The sequence below is a fragment of the Muntiacus reevesi genome, chromosome 12 (genome assembly GCF_963930625.1).
Source record: "Muntiacus reevesi chromosome 12, mMunRee1.1, whole genome shotgun sequence".
NCBI classification, from domain to species: domain Eukaryota; kingdom Metazoa; phylum Chordata; class Mammalia; order Artiodactyla; family Cervidae; genus Muntiacus; species Muntiacus reevesi.
Window position 1 is genome coordinate 52,500,162 of NC_089260.1, and position 24,045 is coordinate 52,524,206.

At 41.5% G+C, this 24,045-nt stretch overlaps 1 protein-coding gene across 2 annotated transcripts in view; it reads right to left on the reverse strand.

The window, feature by feature from the left end:
* The window catches only part of RAB2A (RAB2A, member RAS oncogene family), a 64,472-nt gene extending 42,323 nt beyond the window's left edge, over positions 1-22,149 (reverse strand). The window contains exons 1-2 of one of the 2 annotated variants that reach the window (XM_065903102.1): positions 21,832-22,149; positions 9,349-9,404 (exon numbers count right to left, since the gene is read on the reverse strand). In XM_065903102.1, the coding sequence (XP_065759174.1) occupies positions 9,349-9,367 (19 nt within the window). In that variant the 5' untranslated portion in view covers positions 9,368-9,404; positions 21,832-22,149. The remainder of the gene's footprint in view (positions 1-9,348; positions 9,405-21,831) is intronic. The other variant, XM_065903101.1, reaches the window with a different exon arrangement.
* Between the last annotated feature and the right edge of the window lie 1,896 nt (positions 22,150-24,045).

Genomic DNA, 24,045 nt, shown 5'->3' on the forward strand with positions numbered 1-24,045 from the left:
TCCTCTTCTTAAATACTGGAGGTTTCACCACCATTTCATCTTTGGTTATCTTCTCTCTCCAGCTGACAGAACTCACTCAGTCCTCTAGCCCCAACATACATCTATAAATTAGTGATTACCAAACCCATCTCTCTAGCCACCATCTTAATTAATTTCATTCTCATTGTATCCAACTGCCTTCTGAACATGTCCACTTTAACTCTTTCAGGTTGGGAATGCAAACTTGTAAAACCTAATCCATTCCGTTTCATGTTCCTGCCTACCATTCTTCCAACAACTCAAGAGTCACCTCCAGTATTTCTTTATCTCTGAAGTTGGTTCCCAATGGATCACATCAACAAGAAAAATCACTTAATTCCTTTTCTTCCTACAGCTAATGGCTCACCAATCTCATCAGTTCTCTCAGAAATACCTTGAATTCCATGCTTTCCCCTCTTAATCCTCAATGCTCCAGTTCTGGCTCTCAGTAAGACAAAGTCTTTCTGCCTTCCACCTTTGCCTCAAATCTATTTGTATAAACCTCTGAAAATTTTTGGTAAAATGCACATATATAAAATTTAAGCCCTCCAAAATACTAAACAACATTCTTTGAGAAATTGTTATCCCAACAGATCATATTCTCACACCACGGTCTAGAAAGCCTGTGGTTAAGCACAACACATCACCTTCTGTCCTCTGAGGTGACACCACATTCTTTCTCTGGCATCTCGCACCAAGGAACTTGTCACTCCTTGGCAACTCTAAACTCATGCTTAGAGATTCCAAAGCTTTCTTCACTAAAGCACTCCTGTTCCAAAGATGCTATCAATCCCCATGCATAACTAACATGGGGATTGGTTTCTTGGGTTTCCATAGTATTTCCTTGATGTCTCAAAAGCCTGGTTAGAATCCTAACTCTGTCACTTACTAGCTGTAACATGGGGCAAGGAAACTGACCTTCCTGAACTTCAAAATTCTATCTATAAAATTGGGGAAATTCCTATACTTTCTTTGGTGCACTGTTGTAAGAATCAGATGAAATAAATATAAAAGGGCTCCTGAACAGTAAGAGTTACCTGGGTCCAGTTTATAAACCTTCTCTGAGCTATATATTTAGGACATGTGCCTTTTTCTATAAGCACAATATACTTCAATAAAAATGAAAACACTGTGATGGTCTTTCTGATGCATCAACTTGACTAGGCCCCTTCCAATTAGTGGGTGCTGCTGTGAAGCCATTTGGTAAGATATAATTAAATTATAAGTCCACCCTCAGTTTCATAATGGTGTAAGTTTCATTCTTTTGTATGTGGCTGTCCAGTCTTTCCAACATCATTTAATGAAGACTGTCCTTTCCCCACCGTATACTCTGGGCTCTCTTGTCATAAATTAATTGACCACATATGTATGGGTTTACCTCTGGGTTCTTTACTCTGTTCCATTAATCTATGTCTATGTTGATACTAATACCATACTGTTTTGAGTACAATAGCTTTCTAAGATAGCTTGAACTCAGGGAGCATGGTGCCTCCAAATTTGTTCTTCTGTCTAAAGACTGCGGTAGCTTCTCAACCACTCTTTAACAGAAACTGCTGCACTTAACAGTTGTTAGAGTTTCTACTGTGAAGTCCCCTTACCTTCTTCCTTTACTCAGGGTCCAATACACTGTCCTCAGCAGGCCTAAGTGCTGTGGTGAGAACTGACTACCTGATTACCATATCAATGCCAAACAATTACAAGTGACAGTCATTAAAAATGTAGATTCCTAAAACCTCACTCCAGAGATTCTGATTCAGTCTTTGGTTAGGTCCAAGAATCTAATTAATAAACCTCCAGTGATGTTTTTAGGCAATGGAGCCTTCTCCACAAGGAGTATTGGTACAAGTGCTAGGGTATTCTACTGAAGTTTATTTTTCTAGTCCTAAACCAACTTTCACCAATTTCAAGATAATTTTAAAAAACTGATGATTGCTCCATTTTAAAAATCATAAGACAGTTTAAAATATGTGGGGAAAGCGAAGATCCAAAATTTCATCCAACTTTTATCCTGAAATCATAGCTACACACTGTCATCTACAATGTTGGGTCCTCAAAAGCACAATGAACCAGATGTTCTATAAATGAATGACCTGTCTTCATGACTGAAAGTAATGCATTGAAGAACTCTATGTTTTAAAGTCATAGCAAAGAACTGACAGACCTCAAACACAGATGATGCAGAGAGGTGGCAATTTGGTGTAAATACTTGTGGCTTATTTTGCAAAGAGAAAATGTTATTCTTCATGCTCACATTCCAAACCAAGAAACCCGTGAAACATGAAAAAACAATGAGGTCTGCTCCTTTCAATAGAAAATTAATAAACTCAGCAAGATACATTAAAAAGAATACAAGGTTTATATTTGTGACACCAGTGTTATCTGTATTATTTCAGAACTTGTAACCTCAGACAAATTCATTATAGAAACTAAGCTCCATTTCCACATCTGTAAAATGGGAAAAAGAAAAACATGGCATTTCTACTTCGGAGGAACATCATAAGGTTCAAATTCAAAAATTTTGAGTTTTGCATATTCAAAATTTTTAATGAATATGTTAGAGGATTCCTCAAGATGAATACAGTTGAGGAGCAAAATCTCCAACCAAACTGATCTGACCTTGAGTTCACATTTTTAAATATCTAGTTCCTACAACTGAAGAAAAATATTCACAATCTATAATTGTCTTTTAAATAAAATGACTTCAGAGTTGTTTTCACGCTGCTGGTTTCCCACACATCATCCCCCTTGCATCTGAGACAGCAATCCTCTCATTTACTGCGATTAGATACTGATCTGGTGCTGACCGGAGTGGGTTAGAGAGACACGTCCAAGTCCCAACTCCTGGAACTTCTGAATGTGACCTAACTTGGAAAAAGATCTTTGCAGGTATAACTAAGGATTCTGAGATGTGATCGGCCTGGATTCAGGTTGGGCCTAATTCCAGCAATAAATGGACACACAGGGGAGAAGGCTGTCTGAAGACAAAGGAGGAGACTGGACTTGTGCTGCCACAGACCCAGGAGCCCCCAGAGCCACCAGAAGCTGGAAGAGCAGCAAGGATCTTCCTTGGAGCCTTCAGAGGAAGCACAGCCCTGCCCATCCCTGGATTTTGGACTGCTGGCCTCCAGAACTGAGAGAGAGTAGGTTTTTGTTGTTCTGAGCCCTAAGACAAGTTTCTTAAAATTATTAAGCAGCCCAAGAAAACCTAAAAAATGCACTTGTGAGGAACAATTTTCCTCCCTCCCTTTCCTTGGACTCATTGGTCTCTCAGTCTTGTTGACTCTGTCTCTAATAATTCCTACAGTAATCAGTAAAAAATAAAGAGACTCAAAAACCAGAAATATTAAAATAAGCGAAGAGGAAACAGGGAAGACAGAGCATTTACTTGAGAAACCTCTCGGTGAAGGCTGAGGGCAGGGAGGAAGGCACTCTGGACCGTTCTATGAAATGGCCAAGCCTTCTCCATCTCCAGAGCACCAATGGATTCTACCAGCACTGCCAGACCAGCAACCCCTAAGGACAGGAACACATCTAATTCACTTTTGAAATTCTTCTCGGAACTGTGCTTTACATTTGGTAAACTTTTACCATTGCAGCCTCCTGTATTTCAATGTACACCACCAATTTAAGAGAGAAACACTGGACTATATTTGGATCCCATGTGTGACAATGGTAGAAAAAGTTGTTTCAGGTCTCAAGGCCTTGTTTGCTTATTGTATCATGGTAATCATACATTCACTTTACTCAGAAGGCTACTGCAAGGAATAAAAGAAATGGCACGTAGAGAATAAAAGGTTAACAAACACATCTATGCTTCCTTCCCATCCCTGGCACAAAGTCAGACTAACACTTCATTGCACGCTGCGGCCATAGTGCTCTCTACATACTTCATTAAGCACCTCTTGTATCATACTTCTATTATCAATTCACACATCTACCTGCCTCCCTTAGGAGCAATAACATTTTGCATTTAGAAAGCCATTCTGCTGTGGCCTGGCTTAGAATTAATAAATGCTCAGTGGATACAGAATTTATGTATTAAATGCTCGCTGAAAAGATCAAACAGTGACATACTTGCATTTTCTATATAACGACAAAGTTAAGTCTACATTTTAAAAAGTCAATTTCTCAAAAAAATTTTTATTCCCAACAGTGGTTTTTTCAGGTAGAAAAATGATGTTGGAGAATGAAATCATGACCACCGTGACATTAAGAACTGCATCTCTGATACTATCCGCCCCTGATTTAAGTGTAATTTCCCTCTGAAAACCTGAGATCCCCAGGGAGTGTTCCTTCCTTCCACGCTCTGCCTCTGTCTTAGGGGCAGTGGCTGGGTCCTCCACCTGCTGTTCTGTATTCTTTAGAATTCTCTTAGTCCACTTCCCCGTTACTCTAACCCCACATTAGAGTCAGTGGTTCTTTACACCAGACTTTCCCTGCTCAAACTTCTCTGTGTAATTTCCATCTCCTAACTGGACTCTTAGAACTAATATGATTAATACATCCTTCATTAGAAGAAAAAATTTACTTTGGTGAAGCTGAGGGTTTTTTTAATATAAGCTGAGTTTAGATATTCTTAGGAAAGACCTAGCTTGTGCAATATTTTCATGAAAACAAAGCTAGGTAGGTGCAACTTATAACTTTTTAAAAAATAAAAAATCAAATGGAGCACTAGCTAATTTACATAGAGAATAAATTACAGAATATTAAATTTAATAGCAAGTAACATAGCAGAAATGTGGTTAAAAATAGCACCCCTTTCCTTTTTTTCCTCCCACTCTTGGAATTTTCTCCAACTAGTTTGTTTTAATGGTGGAAAATGGCTTAGAGTGAGAAGAATCAGAATGAAGGAAACTGAAGTATACCTCTTGGAATCTTAGAAAGTCACAGTATGTCAGAAGCAAAGGGGTCATCTGTGCAATGTTCTCTAAACAGTAGGCTGCAACCAGTGAAATCAATTTACTGTACTACAACTAGCATTAAAAAAATGAACTGGAACAAAATAGCAAATACTAGACTGCAGGTACTCAATAAAGATAGGACAGGTGCTATATGCAAGCTATTGCCACACACACACACACACACACACACACACACACACACACACACGCACTTTTTAAACCCTGAGTTGCAATGTAAGATGTACCTGTTACTGTGCTGATCAGACACAAATTTGGAAATTATTCTCCAGCATCTCATCCAATCACACACCCAGTGAAAGAACCCATCCACAACATTTATGCTAGGATTCACGGCAAACAAATCAGCTAAAGGATCTAGAACACTTCTGTTTCTCTTTTAATGAATATTTACAAGGACAGGGATCAAGGAAAAAACAAGACTGAATCATCACAGCTGGGAATTTAACATAAACCAATAAACCAACCAACTAACTAACCTTGGGTACCATGAGTCATCTACTAGGTGACAATTCTATTGCATAACCCTCTTTGTAAAAAGATTTTTCAAACAGGTAAAATGAGGATGACTCTGTATCCTGGCTTGCCAGGGACAGGCTGTTACCCCTGGTGTCCTGATGAATTAGGGATCAGCCTGGATGATGAATTACATGCCTTCACTAAAGCGCTGATTCTCTAGTGTGCTCTCCAGAACAGCAACATCAGCAGTACCTGGAAACTTCTAGAATGCAAATTACCAGCTCCACCCCGAACTTAATGAGTCAGAAACTCTGGGGTGGAGTCCTTAAATCAGTGTTTCACCAAGCTCTTCAGGTGACTCTGATGTGCCCTGAAGTCTGAGACTCACTGGCCTAGCTATGCTGCTGCTAAGTTGCTTCAGTCGTGTCCGACTCTGTGCGACCCCAGAGACGGCAGGCCACCAGGCTCTGCTGTCCCTGGGATTCTCCAGGCAAGAACACTGGAGTGGGCTGCCATTTCCTTCTCCAACGCATCAAAGTGAGAAGTGAAAGTGAAGTCGCTCAGTCGAGTCCGACTCTTAGCGACACCAGGGACTGCAGCCTACCAGGCTCCTCCGTCCATGGGATTTTCCAGGCAAGAGTACTGGAGTGGGGTGCCATTGCTTTCTCCAAAAAAGCAGACTAAAATGCTGGTCTCAATCTCCAATCCTCTTTAGTTTTCCAGCTAGAACTAATATGACACCATTACCTGCTTGGTACAACAGATAAATAACAGAAAATAGTGCAGATATGCTGCACCTCAGTACAGGTTAAGTTCAAAACAGGGTTATCCTGGTTTCCAATTAGAATCTCTGGCAATTACTCAGCTCAGAATAGTGAGACTACCTGATACCTGCCTAATACCCAAAGGACCCACTTCAAAATGAACAAGTAGTTTTTATTGCAGCTATGGACTTCTATAATTGAGTTCAAGCTAACACACTCTTGTCTTATGTAAAATATATGCATGACTTTTGACATTTTGAAGGTGAAAACAAGCTCCCTCTTCACACACAATCTTATTTGACCGTAACAGTAAGCCTATGACATCAGTAAAGCAGGAATGATAATCTCATTTTTTTTTTTTTTTTGCCAAGCTTGTGGGATCTTAGTTCCAACAACAAGGGATTGAACCCAGACCACGGCAGTCAAAGTGCTGAGTCCTAATCATGGACTGCCAGGGAATTCCTGATAATCTTATTTTAAAGATGAAAGAACTGAGGCTTAAATGACATGCCTCAAGTTAAAACACAGTAAGAAGCAGAATTGAAACTCAAAATAAGGTTTTAAAATTTACAATATAAGTCATATTTTCCCACTGTACCACACAACCTCCTGAGTTTGTTCTTCTCAGATACATATTACTACTTGCAAACAATACCTCCCCTAACTAAAAAGAAGCTATCTCACTTACCATGTATTAGTTTCAACAGTAAGATAAAGAAAGGAAATATTCTATAAGCTTAAAGACTCTGACAGACCAGAAGTTTAATGAAGGAAGATGGTTTTAAAAAAATAATAGATCAGGTGTGTCAACATACTTTAACCTGACCATTTTACTAATCGTTTCATAAAGTAAAGATTCCAAATAAGAACTTAGCATCTCACAAATAAATTTCAATGAAGGAGCATGAAGAGGATACTTTCTCATGATGCTTTGAAAGGAAGAAGGTGTCTGGATATAAACATACAATATAATCACCATACAGTAAGTTTACTGCACATGATGTCTAAGCAGTATGTTATGATGTAAATGAGTATCAAAATCAAAGACTGTAAGCAGAACGATCCATTTCTCGCAGTGCTAGTACATGATAACAGTAATTAAATCAAGCTCCTTAAATCCCTGCAGACTTGATATCAGTCAACACAGACAATGTTGAGACTAGCTTGTTGAATTTAAGTATTGATACATGAATACTTAAATTCACAATTAAATACTAATCTTTCTAAATTCCTATTCTTAATGGAAGATGATTTGTGACCTTCCACTGTGGTCACATGTGACCTAGGCTGAGCCAATCAGGTGCTCCTGTTCAGAATTTGGAATCTTGAAGGAATGCATCAATATCAGGAACCAGAAAGAAAGAATCCACAGTGGCTACAGGGGAGATGCCGGACGACTGGCATGTACCAGCATCTGCTTCAGCAGGTTGTATTGACAGCAGGAGTCTGGCTGTGTCTTGTCTTCCGTGGTTTTGCCATTTTCAAGCTTGATTATACTGCTTTCCCATCAATTCTATGGAGCATCCTATCTTTCCAATAAAATGCTGCTCTGTTTAAGTTAACCACAGCAGGTTTCTGCTGTCTGCTAGCACAGACCAGGACTAAGAAAAGTGAGGACTGACTGAAGTAATAATGATTCAGCTATGCAGATTTTTAAAAAGAATGAGATAGATTTATTCGTGATATGTTAAGACACCCAAGATGTACCCTTAAGTGAAAAAAAGGTGAAGAACAGCACAATTTGTATAATCATATTGGTGGGACTGGGACGGATGGACACACACACACATAGACATGTTTAAAGATGCACAGAAAATTTCTAGAAGGATACACAAATCATTACTATACTATGCAAAATGGTGGAGTATTTAAATTTTCATTTTTCACCATAAACAGTCATTGTTTTTATTATAATTTTAAAAAGATCTGAGTTTTTCAAAGGATCTATTTTAACATCAAATACTATATAAGCAATACTTTCACTAGCCCCATTCAACAACCTCCAGTGTGATGTGGCATTTAAATAACTAGCAAAACTTCAAGTGTGACCATAAATAGTCACACTAAATACTGGTCTGCTAAGAAAATTAGAAGCCTGAAAGTAAAATAATGTGTTGTGAAACTGAAGATTTTGATTTTGATTTTTTTATTTCCTTTTTTAACTCCTAAAAGCCACTAAAGAATAACTAATCAGTAGTACTTTTAACAAGACTCACTTTATGACTAAGGCTCAACATTGACAGATTCACATTCAAATCCAAAACGATTTTTCCATTTCTTGGGTAAATTCTCCAAGTAAGGAAACTATAAGCCAAAATGGATGGGGGGGTGGGGGTGGGGGAGATCAAGAAAGAAAAAAGTTAAATGGTGGAAAGGCCTCAATAACTACTGTCAGAAGTCTGAGTGAAGAGTTAGTTATCCCATTCAGAGATGGGGAATAAAGCTTCTTTTATGAGGCTGTACCCAGAGCATATGAAACCAACTCTTTATACCACACAATGCTCTTCATAGTGTGGTTCCAAGATTCCTGTATTCCTGAGCCTCCACAAATCCCGACAAAACTCCGCAGGACCACACTCTGCAGAACATTGCTGGTATGAAGTCATCCCACCTTCTTGGCAAAACAAAAGACTGAGTGGCTCAGTTCCATTCTCTGTTCTCCATACACAACAAATACACAAACGGAGGCAAAAGCACAAACTGATTCTACAGGATTATCAGGTGGGGAAGTTCTCAAAGCATCTGATCGTGTCATATTTGATCTACCATTTGTAAAACGGGGTCAGGAGCTATGAGGATTACTGCGAGAAATGTATGAAAGCTACAGCACAGTCTTCAGCATACAGTGGGTCCTCAGTAAATGTTTACTGAAAGTCTGAATGTCATGAGCTGTTCACTCCAGGTAGAATGAACGAGTCTTCTCCATGCTCCTTCAGTACCCTGCATAGACAAGTTTCTATTACACCATCTTGTCATTGTGGCAAACTGGTCTCCTCCTTAGGGTAGGGCAGTCCTGCTCATTTTCTTAACTCCAGCACCGGAAATGCCCACATAATACCTTAACTTTCTTTAAAAATAAAAAAAATATTTGAATCCAACCCCCTACTGGTTGCATAAATTTCATTTTCCATGCCCTAATGTGTCAATCAAACCTCTGCCTCAACAGCCCCAGTAACCGACCTACTCACCACTTAACACTCTTTCCATTTCACAGCGAGTCGTCTACTTGTAGTCCTGATTCTGTCTGCAAAAAGCCACAAAGGGTAAGTTGAAGCCCCTTTTAAATATGACAGTCACCTAAGTATTTGAAGTCATTGTTATATTCTCCTTTAAGTCTTTTTTTGTTAAAATGTTTCAGTTATTCTTCCTTTCCTAAATATGTTGGGAAATATGGTTGACACACCTCTGTACCACCCTGACTGGTCTCTGAGTACAGATTCCAATGAGCAGATGTCCCTCCGAAACAAGTTTCCATAAGTGAACTGCAGTTGAGTCCTGACTGAGCACAACTACTACCTGCCTTGTTTGTACATTACACTTTTACTGAGAGTCACATTTCTTCCTTTGTGGACTCCTACTGAACTGAACTGGACTTAGTTATGTAAAACTTCTAAGTTTTTAGACATATGTTGCTATTTAACCAGCTACCTCCATCTTATTTAATAATTTTTTTTTAAGAAAAAAGTAAATATAGGGCTTTCACTTCATTTTTATTAAACTCCACTTTGCTAAATTTAGTCAGCCATTCTGGATTCTGTCTGGTGTAATCCACACATTAACTCTTTCAACCAAAGTGGAGTTTATCCAAGTTGTTGCCAATATAAAACGTAAAAATCTAGGACTGAACATAGCTGCATGCTCTCTCCAGGTGGCCTACATGGACAGTACTTAAGGATAGTTATCAACCAGTTAAAAATCCACTTAGCTGCAAAACCAGAAGAAATTCTTCACCCCGTATCAAAGGTCAACCTGGAAATGTGTTAACAAATATTTTTCTTAAAGGATTGGTCAATTATCTCACCAGGCAAACAATTACTACTGATTCAGTTTATAACCTAATAACGAATTTCCCTATTTATTAATATTTGTATCAAGTAAAGCTTTGAATGTAAGTGGTTGTGGACAAATGTACTTTTAGTTTGCGCTTTGAAATAGTTAAAACTGAACCAACAATACTTGGGCCAAACAGAGAAGATAACCTTTGACCAAGAGATTCATTTATACTGAGGACTCCTGCAGATCTACAGAACCGCCTCTTTCCAAAGCGGTTCAAAGTTAAGAGAAACCTTGGCAAGGAACCTCAAGGCACCATGAGTGAGTACAGGAAACAACTCTCCATCTTAAAACCTCTTTTCTGGAGACCAGTGAAAAAGAGCACCTCCTACCCAATATTCTTCTCATCCGAGTCTGGAAAAGATTTTTTCTTTTATAGAGTACAGAGAGAATTTCAAGATCAAAGAACTGCCATTTTGCAGGTTAACATGTTGTTTTGCTTCTTTCAACTCAAGTAATTATAGTTTAAAGTCAGCATAGTGAATACCTTTTTCCATAGGCAAGACACCCCCCCCCAAACACACAACTTAATTTTAGAATACTCAACAAGTAAGAAAAAATATCTCTAAAATACTACCATTAATAATGCACCCTGCAGCTTCAAAGCATCTGTGTACAATGTTTATTTCAAGCTAACAAAAATCCTGTGAGGTAGGTAAGTTAGCCAGTACTACTGACATTTTCTAGATGAGAAAACTGAAGCTAAAGATGTCTGAACTTTACCAAAGCAATGAGTAAGCAGGAGCCACCTTGCCAATCCAGGTATTTTTCTAATCACAAACAGCAGGCTCTAAGGAAATTTTCAAGAGTGCAGTCTAAGCTAAAATACCCAAGAGGACTTAGAATAACCTATTATTTGCCTCCTAGAAGCATAGTAGTTACTGCTAAAGGTGAACAAATGTTAAGGGGGAGCTATCCATCAACGTTAATAATGCCAAAGGCTGCAGAGCAGGCATAAATGCACCACTTCCACTGGTTTATCAACTGTAAATCAATGAAGAGAAACTACTGACATTTGAGTTTCAAAGACAGCTACAAAGTTAGAGGAAAAAAACCCAAAACTTAGAACACTGGGGGACAACCCTATAGAGTGCACTAAGCCAGTAGTACTACACACATTTTACAAAGAGAAAATTCAGGAACTTAAATGAATTGTTCATTTGCACAAATAAGTTATGGGCAGGTATCCTCTTTCCAGATTGTCCTACAAGGACACTAGACAAGCCTGGGAGATCTGGCTACCATACTGTTTCCTGTGTGGGACAAGTGCGCCTCCCCAGGAAGTTCAAAGAGGCAACCCGGGACCTAGGCCTTGACACCTGCTCGTGACTGAACCAGGCTGGTGCCGGATGGCAGGAAAAAATTCAAATTCACTAATGATTACATTCTCCTGGTAAAAGACAGCCTCTCAGATTGAATTTTTTAAAAAAATAAGAGCACTGGGCTACACAAAAAATAGACTTTAAAGAAAGTGACATAGTAGGGCTGAAACAAAGATGAGAGTTGCCAGATAACCACTCTGGAGAGTGACTGAAATTAGCTGGTGGAGTTGAAGGGGGCACCCCTCCACCTGCGGTTCCACCTGGAGGTGTATCTTCAGAGCTCTGGCACCTGCGCTCAAGGAGCGAGAATGATCCATGCGGAGCTGTCTTTTACACTGCAGCAGAATGATGAAAATTAGACTGATCAAGCAATAAATATCAATAAAATAGAACAAAATATATTAATATAGATAAATCCCTCAAAATAATGAACAAAACAGTTTCGGAGCAAGTACAGTAAATTCCATTAATATGAAGCTGAAAAAATACATAAAATACTGTGCATCATTTACAGATAAATACATATGTATTAGTAATCATTTGGAAACTTTCATAGGAAGATTAAATACCAAATTCAGGAGATTGGTTTCCTCTAGGGACAGAGGTGAAGAGTGTGCAATGGGCTTCAATTGTATCTGTAATGTTTATTTCCCAAACAAAATGAAAAATCTGATTCCAAAGGAAAATGAAATGTATATACTATGCAAATATGAACAAAAAGTTTATATTTAATATTAATATCAAATACTCAAATACCAAAAACCACACTACTAAATACATAACACGTAAAAAGTGCAGGGGAACTTAAGTAACAAAGGAAGAATGAACTCTTCAGCAAGATGTAAAGGCCATACGCACCTTACAAATTAGTCCTCAAGTTTACTGGGGGGGAAGGAAAATCAATTTGACAAAACTACAAAACAAACAAAAAAATCCCCCAAACCCATCCAATTATCATAACACAGGATATTTACATCTCACTCCCAAACTCAAAAGACTGAAGAATATAGAAGATATGACTCATACAAATAGCAAGACTGATCTAACTGAAGAGAATGGAACCCTGACTCTACCACATCCAAGAATATACTTTCCAAGCACACATGTAACATATAAAAACAGTGACCAAGTACTTGGCTTGAAAATTAGTCTCAAATACTGAAGAACCAATACACAGAATCTAAATATAGTAAGTGAAATAAAGTAAAAAACTAATAATGAAAAGGTTGTTGTAAAAAAAGAGAGAAAGGAAAGAACACCTTTAAAACAAGAAAAACACATTTCTAATTATCTTAAGAGTCAAAAGAGCAGCCATTAAGAACAAAACAAAGATTTTAGAGAGTCCAGTTCCCCCAGACTTGTTTAGTTTTTCTTGGATTCCTGAACATTTTAAATTCTCATCAAAACCTCTCTTCTTCAGCCAGTTGGAGTAGCCTTCTGTTCTTCTTAATCAAATGGGTTCTTTCCTAGAACGAAGTCAGTCTCTCTATATCATTACTGGACTTGGATGGTCATACAGACTACATTAGGCAAAGCTGATAAAAACAGATACCTGGAATAAAATGAATCCTGCTGAACAATTCTGAGTCTTGCTAAAACAATGTTGATAAAGTAAGGAACCTTCCATAAAACATCAACCTGCAGACAAATATGGTAAGTACAAAAAAACACCAACAGAGCCTAGTGAAGTGAAACTCGCTCAGTTGTTTCCAACTCTTTGCGACCCCATGGACTATACAGTCCATGGAATTGTCCAGGCCAGAATACTGGAATGGGTAGGCTTTCCCTTCTCCAGGGGATCCTCCCAACCCAGGGATCAAACCCAGGTCTTCTGCACAGGCTAGGAAAGCAACCATGAGAGTCAAAGATGGCAGACTCTTTCAAGTTTATCAGCTGGCCATAAATGAGCAAGCTACTCAAGGAAGTGGAAAAAAAAAATCAACATAGTAACTATTATGTGAACATATTAGTTCACATGGAGGGTGAAAGAAATTATTTTTGCTATGAACAGCATTATTCAAACACTATATAGTATTGGTCAAGTTTGGTTTAGTTTTTCAAATGCATATGGGGAAATTCTTGAAAACATTCAAAGAAGTATAAAAATGATAAAAAAAGATAAAAAACGAAGATGAACTATTAACCATTTATTTAGTCAGGGTCACACATAAAATCTAACTTATTTATTCCATTTTATAGATGAAGACACTGAGATTTGGAGACTGAAGAGGCTGCCCAAGCTTACAGAGCTACTGAGGAGCAGTGAACAGACTTTATCCTTGTTTTATTGATAGAATATTTCTGCCTGGTTTTGCAGAGTGGAGGTAGTTTCTGTTTTAGTATAAAAGTGAACTGAGGGACTGTGTACTTCCACATCAACTCAACAGACCAAGGAGCTGATAAGTCAACACAAGAGGTATGATATGGAATAAGTGGGAATTAAGAAATGTGTACGACATGGGAGAGAGAGCATGGACTTTGGAGTCAGAAAGATCTGGGCTCAAATTCCAGCTTGGTCAGTTACTAGCTGTGTGATGTGACAATCAGTCTACCTTTCTTCACTGTAAAGTAGAGCTTTCCTCATGGATATAATTGTTCAGATTCAATGAGTTATACCCCTAGAAAAGGCCCCATATGTTCAAATATGCATGTGTGTTTGCTAAATCACTTCAGTCACGTCTGACTCTGCCAGACACTATGGACGGTAGCCCACCAGGCTCCTGTGTTCATGGGGATTCTCCAGGCAAGAAGACTAGAGTGAGTTCCATGCCCTCCTCCAGGGCGTCTTCCCAACCCAAGGATCCAACCAGCATCTATCCATGTCTCTTGCATTGGGAGGCAGTTCTTTAACCCTAGGGCCACCTGGGAGGCCCATGTTCAAATATACTATCTGTATATTTACATTTTTCACCACACTGTATTCTTTTTAAGGGAACCAGAAGAAAATGTCTTTCAAGACTCAATTAAAGAATAAGTATATGAGTACACATACTTTTAAAAATTGATGATTACTATAAATAAGTAGATGAGAGGAGGGTTCTCTGCAGTGCAGTCAGTTTAGCCACCCAGTTGTGTCTGTGACCCTATGGACTGCAGCACGCCAGGCCTCCCTGTCCCTCACCCACCTCCCGTAGTTTGCCCAAGTTCACATCTATTGCATCGGTGATGCTGTCCAACTATCTCATCCTCTGACATCTCCTCTTCTCCTTCTGCAGTGGTGCTAAATAATGTCCACTTCAAAAAAGTGTACACAGCATGGATATTAATGTTATTTCTGACTTCAACTTATTGTTTCTACCTACTGCTTCTCCTCAGCCTGCTGTGGTAGGAAGGATAAAACCCCTCACTCCCCCCCACTCCAAAATATACACACTCTAATCAATCCCCAGAACCTATGGGTATGCTACCCTACAAGGCAAGGGGGCCCATACAGATGTGATTAAGATTACAGACCTCAAGATGAGGAGATTATCCTTGATTATCCAGGTAAACCCAATCTAATTATGTAAGTCTTTAAAAGCAGAAAACCTTTCCCGGCTTCGATCAGAGTTTGGACGACTCAAGAAGAGTCAGAAACACTGACACAGAAGGACCTGACCCACTGTTGCTTTGAAGATGAAGCAAGGGCGCCCTGGGCCAAATCATGTGACTAGGTGGGTAGACTTGGGAAGCCGGGAACTGATGACACCAGCAAGAAAATGGAGACCTCAGCACAGAACTATTCCGTCAACAATCTGAATGAGCACGGACCCTCCAGAAGGGAACCCAACCTGCCAAGAACTTAATGACAGTGCAGTGAGACACACATCGGACTTCTGACATGTACTGCCATGTACATGAACTTATGCAGAACTTCAAAACTCTAAGATAATCGATTTGCATTGTTGTAGCTGCTAAGAATATGGTGGTTTGTTATGTTGGCAACATAAGCTAATACACTCTCTCTTACTTGCATCTAAAACTGTAGAAAATTTGTATGTAAGTGCCCTTAAATCCTTTTTGAAAGAAGAAATAAACTGGTCAATGTGTGCAGGCTACCTAGCACACATTCATCATGTTCTGAGGCACTAACTCTGTGCCTTCAAGAACTTCACTCATCATCCACCAATATTCATTTTCTTCTTTTTTCCCTCAGATTGGACCAGAAACACAGTAACAGTCAGCTACCCCTGAAAATGGCAACATTTTCAAGAAAGAACTGGAGAAACTTAGAGCTACATCATAGATATGAAAAGTAGAAGAGCTTGTGGGAGAGAAGAAATAGTTTGACCCAAAGGACACAGCTCAGTTTCTTCATCTATGAAATGGTTACTTCACACAGCCAGTTAAAGGATTAAAAGCTTTCGAAGCTGTGCATGGACTACAAAAAGTGGGGAGAAGTCCTCCCAAGAGTCCAGCAGGTAGACAGAGTGCCAAACACTAATGTAGTGGAGAATTCTGTGTCAATTCACCCAGGATGTGCCTTAGGAGTAGTAGTGTTAGTCGCTGAGTCATGGCTGACTCTCTGTGACCCCACAGACTGTAGCCCACCAGGCTCCTCTGTCCATGCTCCAGGTAAGAGTATCAGAGTGGGTTCCATTCCCTTCTCCGGGGGATCTTACCAACCCAGGGATTGAACCTGGATATGCCTTAGCAATTACTTAAAATCCCAGACAGCAGAAAACCTGACAGTAGAAAAGAATTAATTTTAGAAAAAGTCAGGCAAAAAGGCTCATAACCGACAAGGAAAGGAGTGTCACAGTACCACTACAAAGACTGTTTTTTTAAAAATACACATGTCCAGGACTCGCTGCAGATCCACTAAAACAGTATCTCCAAGGGTGAGACCCAAGTCGTCTGAGTTGAGGAACACTGCAGGCATTAAAAAGGGTGACTGTGAGTGTTTGACAGCAGATGGTACTTTGCATCTCTTTGCTGGGTGTCCTTTACTTTCAAGTGAGGAATAACAGCGAGAATGTGGAGTATTTTAAAACCTGCAAATGAACGAGGCTGACGAAAAAAATGGGGAAGTGTCACAGAAAACGAAAAGTCAGAGAGAGGGAAGGGGGCAGTCAGTACGTGGTTCTATCTTCTGTGGCAAAGGACACAGCCTCCCAGACTGAGGATAAGCACAGAATAACAAAATGGAGCAACACAGCTGGGCAGAGAGAGGGGAAAACAGCTGAGCTGGCAAAAGTAGGATCTGCTCAAGTCAACCAGCAGAACGACGGGCTAAGAGGAGGAGAGCTGTCAGATAACACGGGGAGGGGGAGCAGGGGGAGAGATAAAGGAGGACATTAATTTGACGCTGGAGCGGGAGCAGCAATGGAGTGGGGACAGAAAGGACACAAGCACAAGACAGAAGAGTGGGGCATGACTGGAGATGAGGGGCAGGTTCACCGGAGAGAAGAAAGGGGGAAAGGGATGAGGAACCCGGGGCCGTGGCCTCTGTGGCTCAAAAGGAAGTCTCAGGAGCAATATAAATATTAGGGGAAGCAGGCAGCAAATACACTGGCTGGGATGGAAAGGGAAATGGGAGTCAAAATCCTGAAGGATAGTAAATAACATGCAGAAAGCAAAAACTTCAAGTAAATTCTGGGTGATGTTAAAAGGTATGTTTCAGAAACATAACTCTCTCATTTAATAAAAGAACCGAACACATCCAAAAACAGGCAGAACTAGACACTATAGTTTAGGGACGTGTTAAGTGAGACGTCTATGAAGAAAAGCTAGGGAAGGACTAATACAGAATTCGGGTGAGAGGAAGTCTTGTGGAGACTCAAGTGATGAGGCTCTGTATTTCTGTCGCATGGGTGTTTGATTCAACTCTATTCTTTAAACTGTGTTAACATATAATATGAATTTCTTTACATGCATGACATATAATTTTTTAAAAGTTAATGGAAGTTTTCTGCCTCCCAACTTCCCAGTTTGTTTCCCTACTGTGTGTTTTCCGAAACAGTCTAACAAACTTGGCTCATATAATTATAAAAAATGATTAGTGTTTCTGGCCTTAGGTTTTGCAACATGAAGCTCCACTTCAGATCAAGTAACTCAAAATCACTGAGGGTTAGGCCACTGAATCCTTAAAAGAAGAAAAAAAAAACACACCAAAAAAACCAATACACCTGGTGACCCATAAGAATCTAAAGAAACTCAAATGAGAGTGTCCCAGAGGAAGCAGTCTTCCTGCTGTTACAGTTCCAAACCTAGAGAATCAAATGCTGTTCTTTCCCAGAATCCTCTGGGATTTAGCCTCTACCCTTTCTCTAGTAATTTCAAACTTTCAACCTCAAGTCTCCCCTATCCTCATACACACACACCAGCCAACTTGATCTTGCAATCAACTCTAAACTTCTCACTCTTTCCTTCCCTTTCACATGCAGAGTCTTCAATAAAATGGCCCATGGTACAGCTCTGTTTTCAACTTCCCAGTATCACAGGGAGGTCTGGCGTGCTGCAGTCCATGGAGATGCAAAGAGTCAGACAACAATGAATATCACTATGTTTTAAAAATTCAATGACTGAGCTACAAACATGCACTTGCAATTATCTACTAGATATTTCTCCTTTGCCCACCTGGCAAATCAAGTATTATCTTCCAGGTAGAGCCCTGCAGCACCTTCCCCAAGAGCCCATCCACTTAGCTATTAAACATGTCTGATACTGAATGCCTACCCTCACTTTTAAAACAAAGTCAAAAACATTCCAAACAAACAAAAAGATTATTTAAGACGCTGCAGTAAAGGTGATCAAAAAGTACAAACTTCTAGCTACAAGTCCTGAGGATGTACTGTACAGCATGATGAATATAGTTATCAACACTGTATGGAACAGCTGAAAGTTAGGAGAGTATATCTTAAAAGGTCTCATCACAAGGAAAAAACAACTTTCTAGCTATGTGTGGTGATGGATGTTAATGAAACTTATTGTGGTAATCATTCTGCAACATATTTACTTACCAAATCATTACGCTGTGTGTCTGAAACTAAAACAGTGTTATATGCCAATCATATTTCAAATAAAAAAACACATTCAGATGTTAGGATAATGTATGTTCAGGCTTGTTTATTTCGACTCCACTGACTGTACCCACCAGGCTCCTGTGTCCATTAAATTATCCAGGCAGGAATACTGGAGTGGGTTGTCATTCCCTTCTCCTGGGGATCTTCCCGACCCAGGAACTGAACCCAGGTTTCCGGCATTGCAGGCAGATTCTTTAATGACTAAGCTACGAGGGAATCCCTTCTTATATAACACTTGTCCTTAAAAGTTTTTAAGAAAAACAGGCAAACCAAACTGTGGGGGTGGTTAAATAAAGAAGAGAGGAGGGAACTAGTACAGGGAGCTAGGGAAGGGTGGGGTTTGTTATCGCCCTGAAAGAATGAATGAACAGGAGCTGCTAAGGTAATAAAAAACTCTGACCTGACTTTCACTTTGGCTGGAGTAGGGTTTGGGGGAGTGGAGCCCAGAAGAAAGGGTATTTCAGATAGAACACAACTAGGTTTGTGCTTCTGTGTACCAAGATTATAGGTTTATTACAATTTTTCGATTCTCCTGCATTTGATAATTATCTGCTTATGATATTAGTCCAGGCTTGTTAAAAACCAATTTCCACTTTATATTTAGGTTTAAATGACACATTTTCCTAAATGATTTTTCAGGAATGAGACACTACCCATGAAAAAATTTAAAGCTGTATTTTAACCGCACTTGGCCATATAGTAAGAATAGGAACACTTCAGCAGCATCATGACCACGTGCAGTGTTTTCATATCTGCCCTTACGGGGGGGCACGCTAATAATGATTGTTTCAATAGGCAGGAAAACTGTAAATCAGGAAAATGAGTGATTTTCTTCAATTTAAAAATGCATGTTTTCCACACTATGACGTTAAAAAAAAAATTAGGATGGATCTCCCATTATTGATTTACTATCATTCTTATGTGTGGGGGGCTCACATTAAGTGCATCTACTTTGAATTAAGAAAACACGGTAAACGGGTCTGGTCAAAGTTGATATAAATAGAAAATGGCAGAACTCGGCTAAAAAATTCTGTCAAGTTATCAATGTATACTAATAGGAACATTATGGCCTGTTTGGCTATTCTTTCATTAATGTAATTAAGTATCTGGGGCCTACCTTCTACTAAGCTCTTCTTGGCATACAAAACCATGCAAAAACACCTTTTCTGTCCTCAAGAGGTATGTAATCAAACACAAATGCCCACCCAAGTATCTACAAAACAGTCAGGAATACAAAGGGGGACACATCCAGATAAGGAGGTGTAGTCACTTCCAGTTGGGATACCAGGAATGCCTAACACATCAAAAGAACTTAATAAACATTGACTGTGAAACCACTATGGAAGACTCTAGTCAAACTTTGAGGGCAGACAAATTTGACAGAGAGGCACTCCAAACAGAGTGAGCAGCAGTGACCAGGTAAACGCACAGGACCTCACGGCAGGAAGAAGACGGGGACTAGCGGACAGTGGAAAAGAAGGCTGACGTGGGGAATAATGCTTAGATGTGGAGGTCCCTGAAGGTCAAACAAATGAATGCAAATGGAGGAATGGCCTCCTAAGAGAACCATTTGCGGAAGATTAATCTGACAGTTACTGGAGTGGGGAGAAAGTGACGCAGTGGACAGTCTACTGTCAAGCGTACTTGAACTAGGTGGGTAACAGTAGCAATGCAAGAATCAATGTCTTCCCTCTGAACTGCCTGGACATTGTTTTGGCATGAGGGCAAATTCCAAAAGAACCCAGCACCAACTTGCTAATATTTGTAGCCCCACTACTCCCAGCACAACTCTTCACCCACAGTAGATGTTTGGTAGGTAAGTTGAAAGAGAGAAACCTGCAAAGGCTAATTTCAACTGTCACTACTGCTGATGTCCATAATAACTCTTCTACTTCCCAAACCCATTCGTATTATAGTTATTGTGAATTTCCTCTTCCAATCTCACTGTTACAACCTAAATTAAAATGTACCAGTAGGCTTCGAAACCCCACTTCCTTCAGTATTTTAAAAAGTATATAAATTTGCTACTGAACATGTGCAAAACATTGCTTTAACCAGGATTTTGCAAAGAGAACCATCAAGTTTCAACGCGCATGCCAAAAAACATTGCTGAAATGCTGTATTTACAGCAGAAAATCTTTCTTTTAGGCAGCAATCAACATGCCTCTTGTGTTACTTATTCAGGTGACATATCGCTAGTACAACCACAAGCCTCCGCTTACATTTCCAAAGTTGTGCAAAGGGTCCAAAGTTGTGCAAGAGTCATCACTGAAATCAGACTCTAGTATATTAATAGTTGTAACACCTGAACACGTCTTAGCTTTATTATTAGATTCACAGTAATGCCAAAAAAATCCATAAATAATTTAAAAAATATATTTTCAAAGAGTTTGACTACTTTATCTGTAAAATACACTGAGATGTAATTTTAAGTGAAAAATAGCTGTATGTCTTTCTGCTTCAAATGGACATTAGGTCATCTGATTAACTGGCAGTTGTGGGCCTGGATTTCATATATCGGAAAAAAAGCCAGTGTCCCCAACACGCACACGCACCCGAGAGCACTGAAGGGCCTTGCATTACTATCAAATAACGCCAGTTTACACGTGGCAAAAGTCGACAGAGACAGAACTCTTCCGTGCTTTAATGACCTCGAAAGGCATTCCCCAGGCGTCAAGTAATGGGATGCTACTTATTCTGACTTGGCAGTTGAGAGTGATAAAAACACATATATGTACACACACACACACACACACATATATATATATCTTTTTTTTTTTTTTTTTTAATGTCTCCTTCTCAGCTAGCTATTCCACGCCGGGGAGCGCTTTGCTCAGGCCGTGGCAGATGTGATCGGGTCGGAGAAGGTGGGATGTGTCAGGGAAGCCAAGACCCTCCTTCCATCCCCTTCTGCTCTCCCCGGGCCCCCCTTTTCCTTTCTCGGGGGCGGCGGCGAGGCCCAAGGTGAGGGGCTCCGGGCAGGGCGTGCAACCCTCAGAGCCAGGCCGGCTCCCCTGTCATCTAATCCCCAGACCGGGCGGTGAAACGGCTGTCACGGACCCCGGCTGCAAGCCCGGCCGGGGCCGGGGCCGGGGCCGGGGCCGGGGCGGCTGGCCAGGCCGCGGCCGCTCGCAGTGCCCACGTCACCAGCTCCAGCACTGCGGAAATGGAGCGGCGGGGAGGCGCCCGGCGCCGACGAAACCCGCGCTGCGGCCCGATGCCGTTTGCCCCTCGGCCCCGGCCTCCGGGCCGCCGCCTCCCGACCGGCCGGCCGCCGCGTCCCGGGCCTCACCTGTGTCGCCGATGATGATGTACTTGAAGAGATAGGCGTACGCCATGGCCGCGGCCGCTCGGTGCCAGGGCACACGGCTCCTCCTCCTGCGGCTGCTCCTCCTCCTCCGCGCCCCTCACCCCGGCGCCACTCGGCCTCGAAAAGCCAGGCCCCGCCTGCCGCCGCCGCCTTCAGCCGCCGGGAGTGAGAGGCCGAGGGGAAGCTGGGCAAACTGACACCGACCGAGCCGAGGGAGACAGCGCCGGCCGAGCACACTCGAACAATAACAGCCGCCACGGCTCCTCCGCCCCGCCTCCGCGCCGACCCGGAAGTGCTGCGGCCGCCGGCGCCGCCGGAGGAAAGGGGAGGAGCCCTGCACGCTGGCCGCGCCCCGCCCCGCTTGCTGGAGCCCCGCCCAGCCAGAGCCCCGCCCCGCCCCCGCCGGAGCTCCGCCCAGCGCCGCGCCTAGCCGGCCACGCCCGTCTTGCCGGTCCACCCAGAGCCGGGAGAGGCCGGGCGCCGGTCGTTCCGGCCCCTCTGAGCGGGCTACGGGGGCGGCCGGGAGACGCTAGGGGAGGGGAGGGGCCGTGTGGCTCCGTCGCCGCGACGCGCGCGGGGCCGCGTCCTTCCGCTCTGCGGCGGGGACGCGGGGGTACGTGGTGGAAGGCGGAGGTCGCGTTTGGCGCTGGGCCTGCCATGGGCTCGTGACCAGGGGTTTGAAAATGATGGAACCGCTGGGACGGCGGGCTGGGGCGGGGGGGGGGGGGGGGGGAGGGGGGGGGTTGAGGGTGTTTCTGCGCTGGAGGACGGGGCTTTGACAGTGAAAATAATGGAAGCATAAATCTAAAACCCTAAATCAGGGAATGTGAGGGAAACCTTGACGTACCCCTGCGGTGGAATACTGCGTGGTCTTAATTAAAAGGGAAAAAAAGCCTGACTTCTGCCAAGTAAAAAGCCACAGGACTTAGTCTATAAATATATACTTAATGCTATATATATTTATAGATACAGCGATTATATGTAATAAGTGATATATATATATGTGTGTATAAGTTGCATTGTTATGCAAATAAAAATAACTTTTTTTTTAAACTATTGTGCAGAAAAATGACAGGAATACACTTAAATACCCTTATGTATATAGTCTGAAAGGACATAACTGAGACCAAGGGTCGGAGGGGATATAGTTGGGGGAAGATCTACTTTTCACTGAATTTTTCTAGTGCAGTTTGGATTTTATCATTGCTCATGAATTATCTATTGAAAAATGCACTCAAAAGATCACAGTGACTTCTTCATTCATTCAACTAACACCAAGTACATACTATATTTCCTGCACTGCTGGGCATTGGAACTAAAAGTGGAGTCTGTTCTAAAAGAACACAGATTTTGGAAGAGGAGATGGAGGATAGGATAGTGTCAGAATAGGTTATCTAAAGTAGATGGTCGCTGAACCAGACATATGAAGGATGAGTAAGAGTTTGTCAAAAGGACAAAAGGTCAGGAATGGAACTGAAATTTAGGCGCAAGAAACAATGTACAGAGGTCCTGAATCTGGTTCAGGGAATTCAAAGTTGCCTAAGGGAGCTCATTTGCTAACCCATGGCCTCTGACCTTGGCAGTGGAAGAAGAGTCGTTGTTAGGGCAGAAGTGACTGGGTGACCGTGGCCCTGGTTCCTGTTGCCTAATACTTCCCTCTCCCTTTTGAAACCTGTTATTCTACTGCCACCTTCATGCGGGGATGGCAGTGGTTGGCTGGTATGTGGTTGAATGGCCTTTCATTTGACATGAAAAATTACCAGGCATTTCATAACCTGGTTCACTTTGGTTTGGGAGGTGGGAGAGACAGTCCCTGCCCAAGTCCTCCAGAATTTCAAAGGTCATTTTGTCCTTCCCATCTAAGTGCCTTCACTCAAATCTTTCTTTATGACAGGCACCTAGAAAGTCCCCTCCTTCCAGAAGAGACTCAGTTCCCTGCTGTTCACAAAAGTATGTTCTTTATCCATAGTCTGCACAAGACCACTCTGTGAGGATGTTACCCAAAGGACTAGCATCCTTACAATCAAAAGCATTCCCATGCAGTTATAGGAAGTGAGCAGTGGGAAAAGTCACTGGTATCAGGTCATGCGGGGGCTTCCAGGGGTTGGTAGCCGGGCAGTTGGCATGCAGCAGTTTACTCAGTGAACACAAGAGGAACTGGGGAAAGAAAGGTCAGAATTGCGTCTGTAAAAAAAA